The sequence below is a fragment of the Echinops telfairi genome, unplaced genomic scaffold (assembly GCF_000313985.2).
Source record: "Echinops telfairi isolate 266 unplaced genomic scaffold, ASM31398v2 ScPeMD7_7458;HRSCAF=8496, whole genome shotgun sequence".
Lineage (NCBI taxonomy): Eukaryota > Metazoa > Chordata > Mammalia > Afrosoricida > Tenrecidae > Echinops > Echinops telfairi.
Genome location: NW_022111358.1, coordinates 47,524,784 through 47,532,997, shown reverse-complemented (window position 1 = coordinate 47,532,997; position 8,214 = coordinate 47,524,784). Strand labels below are relative to the sequence as shown.

The window sequence follows — 8,214 nt, the reverse complement described above, 5'->3', positions numbered from 1 at the left end:
TGCCTTTTCCTGCTACAAAATGCCACTCGGGTCCATTATATGGATGGCACCGTGATAATTGAACGGGGTGAGGAAGAATCACGGATTGACTTAGCCTCTTTGTAAGGCCCCAGCATGCTGGGGGGTGGGGATGACTGTATAGCTCTACTTATAAGTGAACTATTGGATAGCATGATGTAGATTCTACACCAATCATTTTTTTAAGACAATCAAGGTGCCCGTAGACCGAATCCTGGCATAGTGCTAATTTCATATACTCTCTTCCCTTGCGCCCTCAGCCCTGTCCCCTCTGCCCCTTTGTCCCTTCTCCTGGTTCTTGATGTCCCTCCAGTAACCATGCTTCCTTTGCTCCTGGGAGGCCTCTCTAGATGTCTCCAACCCTAAACAGGAGGGCTCTCCAGGACACGACCCCATAGCACATGCACACCCATCTGACACACGTACCACAGGGAAGACGCATACACCATCGCCCACCCCCTAAAGTCGAGTGATGGGTCAGGGGTCCTCATCCCGTGTCAGCTGAGCCTGCCACAGACAGACAGGGCTGCGGCTCGAATTCAGTCACAAGAGAGCCCGGCCCTGCCTGATCTGCCCTTCTTGCTCACCCACCCACCACCGCTCAGGCCTGTTCCTGAGACCGAAGAGAGGGTGGGATTTGCATCTCCGGGGTGAGAACGGAAAACCCCCCACGCTGAGCCTTCTGGGTTTGCATTCGAAACATTTATTTCAGGAAATACATTTTCAACACTTTGTTATTTATACAAAAAAGAGACAAGTTTCTCAGGAGGCACAGAGCAGAAGGCCACGGTGGAGGCGGCGGCGACGAAATGGACCTTCTCTCCGCAGCCATTGCTAGGAGGGGAAACTGACACCCTCGCTGGGTTCCAGTGGCCCCTGTGGGGCAGGCTGCCCAGGCCCGGGCCCTGGCCATGGGCACTTCCTTCCAATGGGGTAGTTTTGGCAAACACTTGGCAAGTCAGCAAGTAAACATTCCCTGGAGTCTGGGGCCCCCACCACTCTGGGTGGGAGTGAAAAACGGAATGCTGATGGCACACACACACACACACACACACACACACACCCCACCCCCACCATCACCACCCCTGCATCCCAGGCCTGTCTCCGCCTCATCTCCACACAGCCTGGGAGCATTGGTTTGAGGTCTGCAGAGACAACTGGTCCCCACCTGTGCCCAATCTCACCAGCCCAGGCCAGCCCCCCACCCTCTAGGGCCTCAGAAACAGGAGGCAGTCCCTGGCCTCGGTGCCCTTCAACCCCCCAGCAAGGACAGAGGACTGGACAGAGGGCTATACATGGGGCCCCAGCCCCACCCACTCCTCTCTGAACTCCAGGAGAGCCAGTGTGTACCTCAGGGACTGACTAGAGACCTTGGTCAGAAACCAAAGCAGTTGCTGTGTCAGGCCTACTCCCGCTCCCGGTGACCCCAGCGTGCCAGAGCCGGGCTGGCCTCCACGGGGGTTGGGATGCAGATCGCCAGGCCTTTCTTCTGATGCACAGCCGGGTGGACTTGAGCTGCCAATCTTTCGACTAGCAGCTGAGTCTAACCACCAGCACCACCCAGGGACTCCCTCTTGGGTCTAATCAGAAACTGCACAGACAAATAGACACAGACACATGTACACACACATACACACGGCAGGCCCAGGACCCACACAGCTTGCTGTCCCCCTGCACCGCCCCCCTTCCTGGTGCCTGCACCGTTCCCCCCTTGGCTCCTTCACCTTGTTCACTTGCTGGACCTTCCAAAAATCAGGGAAAGGGGTGTGGTTTGGGGGAGAAGCATTTAACCTTATTTTCTTTCTTTAAGTCTCAACCGCTTGGCTGCATCCTAGTCGGTGACAGTGGGAGGGGACAGGACAGCTCTCCTTTCTCCAGCTGGGCCCAGTGTCCAACAGGAGGGGACTCAAGACCCTCGGCAGAGGCGTCCACTGGCTCATGCGGCCAGGGAGTTAAAGGCACTTTCAGCTCCAGGGCAGGCTGGGGGTAGGATGGGGGCAAGAGCAGGGTCGGAAGTTCTCACCCAGGCCAAGGGGGGAAACAGGGCAGGGCAGAGCCGACTCCATCCTTTCTGAGTACCCACCCACAACATGCCCAGGGGTCAAGGCTTCAGGGGTGCTAAGGGGGGCATGGCCCTATGCAGGAAGTACTGTGGGGGTAAAGGGGTCCCCACTCAGGAGGCTGCCTCGTCTTGGAACTCAGAGGCAGGCCTGAGGGTCAGCGGGCCCTCCCCGGGGCCATAGCCCAGCTTGTCCAGAGGCCAGAGCCCCATCCCCACCCCGCCACGGCCCCAGTCCTTGGGCTAAGAATTCAGACACGTGGGATGAGACAGGTGATCTTGTTACTGGGCAGCGTGTAGGGGCGGGGCGATGACAAGTGGAGAAATTATATAAAATAAAACAAACAGGGCGGGGCGGACGGCGGGCGGGCAGCCTGGGGGTGGGGCGGGGCGGGGCTGGCGGGCGGGGTTACATCTCCTGTGCATCTGGGTCCTTGTCCTCGACGCCGTTGGACAGGAGGCTGCTGCCCTCGTGGAGGCGCTTCACCCGGTACGCTTCGAAGTGGATGCTGCTGGTGATGTCCTTGATGTTCTGCATGTGCGTCCTGATGAGGGGCGGGGTGGTCACCGGGGCACCCCTGCGCATGCCCGGGCCCTCCCAGGGCGGCAGGGAACCAGCCGCTGCTACCGGACAGGCGTGTGTGTGTGGGGATGGGGGTGGGGGCCAGCACCCAACCTCACAGATGTTCAGGCCAGACTGCCCCTGCTCCCATTTGGAAGGGGCCAGGCCTGGGCAGGGTGCTGGCCTTTGGAAGGTGGCTGGAAGACGGGGCGGGGCTTCTCCCCAAGCCAGGCAGCTTCCGGGAGCCCCACCCCCCTCACCCCGGATTCTCTGGCTCTTGGCGTCCTCCAGAGCCCCGCACCCATTGGAGAAGCTGGAGTTCTCTGTGCCCCCGCAGGGCCACCCCCCTTAGCTATCCATTTGCGCATGCATACGAACAGCATGCTCCCAGGACGCCCACCAGGCTCCCTGGAGCGGCGGGGTGGCTCTACCTGTCCCGGCTCAGGGACACCAGGAGACCCCAGCCAGGCGGTCAGGGCAGGGTCTGAGCACCCTTGGCTGCACAGCCGGCCGGACCACACACCCCGGCTGCCCCTCCAGGGGACCTCACGGGGTTCAAGCACTGCTCCTCCTCCCTCCAGTCCCCAGAGGGCGCTCTCGGAAACGCCTACTGCCCAAGCCCTGGCTGAGGTCCCCTGAGTCCCCCTCCCCTCCCCACGCTGCATCTCACCTGATGAGGAGGTCTCGCAGGTAGGCAAACTCGCAGTGCGTGGTGTTCTCCACTGAGGAAGGAGGTGAGGAATAGTGTGCATTCATGAGGACCCAACCCCTGCCCCCCAGAGGACCCCTCTCCACCCACTGAGGAGGATCCCATTTAGAAGGATCCTCATTTCCCTGCAATGCCCCTTCTTACTGGCAGCCTGCAGCAAGCGGCCCCCAGGGGACAGCAGAGACATGCCCATCAAGGGCCCTCCTCCCCTGCAAGCTCCCCGCTGCCCAGTTGGTACCCCAAATGTGTTGTAAGCATCCCAAGCAAACGAACCCCCCAACTCACTCCCATCGAGTTGACAAGGACTCATGGCTGCCCTATAGGCAGGCCAGGGTAGGGCTGCCCCTGTGGGTTTCCGAGACTGTAGGAGTAGAAAGCCCTGTCTTTCTCCTGTGGGGCAGCTGGTGGTTTCGAACTGCGGACCTTGCAGTTAGCAGCCCAAGGCGTAACCACGACACCACCAGGGCTGCTTTCTAGAAGGCTCAGGACAGAAGAGTTCTTTGGGGAAAAGGGAAGAGAGAAAATGACAGAAGGGAAACTAACCCCCCTCCATGCCCCCTTGCTGTAGAGTCTGCTGATACACAGACCCCCAGGAGTGCACAGCAGGCTGTGGCCTGCTGGAAAATGACCTCCGGGACTTTCTTCTGCGACGCTGCTAGGTGAACTTCACCGGCCAACCCTTTGGTTAGCAGCTGAGCCACGTGGACTATGTGGACCAGGGATGAGCCCAAGGCAGAGGCTGACAGAGGTCTCTGATATTGGGCAGAGAGGCTAACATCCCCCAAAGAGACTTTTGGGGTCAAGACCCCTGCCTAGAGGGAGGGCGGTGGGGGACAGGCAGAAAAGCAGATGGGGTACAAACACTTCTTCCCTGGTTGCATGACGGGGCTGGGGCAGCAGATGGCGATGTGAGGCTGGCAGGAAAGGGCTGCATGGAGCATGTATTCATTCTAGAGTAAGGTGACCAGATTTTAACACAGGTAAAGTGGGACACCATTGATAAAACTCATATCCTGGCGAAATAGCCACATGGCAGCCAAGAACCGTATACCCTAGCTTGTTGTGCATTCTTTCCAAAAATAGGTACTTTTTAGAAACGCCATGGGACGTGGGAAAAATTGTTAAAAATTGGGACTGTCCTGCCAAAAGCGGGACTCTGGTCACCTTATTCTAGATCTGCCCTTGGGTAGCCTGGGCCCAGGGCAGGGCACCTGCCTTTCCGTGAGGGTGCGGACAGCAGGTACCTCTGTTCTATAGCTAGTTTCTCACTCCCAGGCCCCAGTGGCCTCGCAGGTATGCTCTGCCCCAAACTCAGCCTGGTCACCACCTCCTGCTTCCTCCTTAAGGGCCACTGTGCCACACGTCCTAGGAAGGAGTGGCCCCTTCGGTGTCCTTGTTTTCCCTCCTCTGGGAAAAAGAAATGGAACCCTGGTGGCGCAATGGGGTAAGCACCGGGCTGCTCACCACAAGGTCAGCAGTCTGAAACCCACAGCCACTCCTTGGAAGAAAGATGAGGCTTTGTACTCGGTAAAGAGTGACAGTCTCAGAAACCCATGGGGCAGTTCCACCCTGGAGTCGGCATCGTCAGTGGCGAGTTTGGTTTAGGTGATCAGGGGAAGAAGCACCTGTGGGTTAAGTAGTGGTTACGCGTCGGACTGCTAATTGCAAAGCCGGTAGTTTAAAACCACATGCACTCCTGGGAGAAAGATAGGCTGCCGGCTGGGTCTGTAGACAGTCTTTGAAGCCCCCAGGAGTGGTCCTTCTTGGTCCCAGAGGGTGGCTTTGAGTGGTGGCAGTGAGTCAAGTGGTAAACAGAAGGACCGCAGGTGGTGTCCTGGGGTAAGCATTGGGCTGCTAACCACAAGGCCAATGGTTCAAACCCACCAGCCGAACCCCAGCAGAAAGACGAGGCTGACTGTGGTCAAGACGCAGTCTCAGAAACCCCGTGTGCTCACGACGCACTGCCTCCAGGCCATGCTGACTCAGAACGCCCCGACGCACAGGGTAGAACTACCCCTGGGGGTTTCCGAGAACTGCAATTCCAAGGAGCGACTACTGGTTTTGAACTGCTAACCTTATGGTGAGTAGCCAGGGTTGTTTAAAGTACTCTGCTCCCAACCACAAGGTCGATGGTTTGAACCCACCAACCATTCCTGGGGAGTCAGCTGCTGCAGCAGCCGAGGAAACCAATGGGATGCTTCCCCTCGGTCCCAGAGGCTCATTGTGTGTGGGAACCCAGTCGGGTTCACTCAGTGGCTGTTTATGCAAAAGATGGGGAAGGGACAGAGAGGGGAGAAGACGGACTCACCACCCCAACTTGTAGAGGGCTGGACTTCCATGTTTGAGCCCTGCTCCAGGCCTATGCACAGAGCCTTGTCTGGGTAAAGGGTCTCCTCAGAAGCCACGACGTGTTTCTAGATCAGACCATCCCGGGCCCCAAACCCAATGACGCCCAGCAGACTTGAGGGTCCTTGCGACCCTGTGCCTCAGAGCAGAACCATCCTGTTGGGTGTTCAAGGCTCCAATCTGTATAGATGTGGATTATCAGGGCTTTCCTCCAGGGAGCGGCTGGGTGGGTCTGAACCACCAACCTGTCTGCTAGCAGCTGAGCGCTTAACCAGGGTGCCACCAGGCTCCTTAAATCCATGACAGGCGTCCTTCTAAGAGGGGGAAGAGTGGAAGGGGAGAGCCATAGGGAGTTGGAGACAGTCTGGAGGGATAGGGCCACAAGCCAAGGCTGACTGGCAGTCACCACCAGAGCTGGGGAGGGGACCGAGCAGACCTGCCCCGAGAACAGGAAGGGCACTATTGCCCCAGTCACTCCTCCAACCCCGATGCAAACTGACCCCGGCAGTTACCTTCAAACCAGTAACAGCTCACCCCAACAAAGGGAAGCTTGCCAAGGATGGGGCATTTGGAGCAGTCGGGTTCTCAGCGAAAGAAGTGGGCAGGAAGATGTGTCTGGACAAATGTGGGGCCTGGGCCTGGACCCCAACATCAAAGGTTCCCTGAGAATTTGTAACCCTACGTCTCAGGTGTGCGTGAAGGTAACGCTTGTGCCACGCACCCCAGCCTGAGAAACCACAGATCAGACAGGAGGACCCAACTGGAAAAGGCGGATCCTTGAAGAAGCCTTGCCGCAAAGCCTCCCGGGGGTGACACCTGCACCTGGGGTGCAAGAACGACGCTCAGGTATCAATAAATCAAAGAGAGAAGCTTCCACAAGCGAAGTCCGCAGACCCAGCCCCCAGGAGCCCCAGCCTCGTTCATCTCCTGGTGACGGACTGATAGAAGGTACCGAGTAAAAGTAAGCATTTCTTAAAAACGCTCAAAGAAAAACAAGAAGCGGGAAGCACAAGAACGGGATCGTGCGCTCAAAAAAAGGTGAGGGAGGTTTGAAAAAGGGAAACATTTAAGAATGAATCTGGAAAATCAATGGGGAAGTTACGCAGCAGATAAATCTGTTTAACAGACGACTATTCCACAGGTGAACTGGAGAGAAGAGTTGGTGAACTCTAAAAGGCGTCCCTAAAAGGTGACACGGAACAGAACAGGGAGGGGCAAAACCGTAAACCACACCATGGGAGGTGAAGTGTTGGTACGAACATATGTGCTCATTTCTCTGGGGCTCCATCTAGCCGTGGAGTGGCTAGATCACACGGCAGCTCATGTCTAATTTTTGCGGGGAGAGATGCCAAACTGTTTTAAAGGTCACTGCTTCATTTACAAGCCCAGCAGTGCTCCGTGGGGATTCTAACTTTTCCTCAAGTTGCCAACACGTGTTACTGGGTGTCTCTTGGTTTTTCCCGATGGCCACCCTCGTGGGTGTGATAAGGCATCTCATTGTGATTTTGACTTCGGTTGATAGGATCCCTATGAGTCACAATCTAAGGGCCGGTCTAAGGTATGATATTGAGCATCTTGTTAAGGGGCCCACTGGTCCCTGGTGATTATACACTTCTCCTTTGAGTCTAATGAATCCTTTGCCCATTAAAACACACACAGATTGTAGCTCAGGGGTGTGAAACCCACCCAAACCCACTGCCACGGGATCATTCTGACCCCCAGCAACCCTGTGTTGGGCTTCTGAGACTGACTCTTTCCCCACAGGAGTGGCTGGGGGTTCGGACGCCGACTTTGCTGTGAGCAGCCCACCACTCATTCCTCAGTGCCACCAGGGCTTGCTGAATATAGCACTGTTTTAAACACGGATCCATCCGAGACCTGGGGCTAGGTTACTCTAAAGCACAGGGGAGGGAGTTGACATCAGTGGGCGGGAGATCACTTGAAGGTAACCATTGAGCAGGTGGGTACAATGAGAGACTGTAACCAGCGGGTCTGATCCGCATGTCTAGACACTTGCACAGGAGTGGGGTTGTGCAATACATAATAATATATTAATTAGAAATACCTTGCATATCTAATTAATATATTATATATTTACATATTATATAGATTTAATTAATTAATGGGCGGCTGGCCTAGAATCTCTGGTGGTGGAGTGGTTACACATTGGGCTGCCATCCTCAAAGTCCGCAGTTCAAAACTACCAACCGCTCTGAGGGAGAAAGAGGGGACTGTCTACTCCCATAAAGGTTGCAGTCTGGGAAACCCACAGGGGCAGTTCTCCGCTGCGCTATAGGGTCACTATGAATTGGCATCGACTCCATGGCCGTGAGTTGAGTTTGTTGGAGGGTGGGTGGCCAGGCAGTGGGCACCACCCTGTGGGTGGTCACCTGTGCCATCGCCAAGCCCACCCTGCAGCCAGTACCTTCGATGGTGCCCCACTTGGTCTTCCTGCCCAGAATCCTCTTCCCATTGACCTGGTACTCGTGGTCACTGCCCACCACGGCAAACGGAATCATC

At 56.4% G+C, this 8,214-nt stretch overlaps 1 protein-coding gene across 1 annotated transcript in view; it reads right to left on the bottom strand.

The window, feature by feature from the left end:
- Nucleotides 1-701: 701 nt before the first annotated feature.
- Nucleotides 702-8,214, bottom strand: part of SEPTIN9 (septin 9) — a 171,738-nt gene continuing 164,225 nt past the window's right edge. Inside the window, exons 6-8 of the mRNA XM_045299512.1 lie at nucleotides 8,120-8,209; nucleotides 3,310-3,361; nucleotides 702-2,622 (exon numbers count right to left, since the gene is read on the bottom strand). Of these exons, the coding sequence (XP_045155447.1) occupies nucleotides 2,487-2,622; nucleotides 3,310-3,361; nucleotides 8,120-8,209 (278 nt within the window). The 3' untranslated portion in view covers nucleotides 702-2,486. The remainder of the gene's footprint in view (nucleotides 2,623-3,309; nucleotides 3,362-8,119; nucleotides 8,210-8,214) is intronic.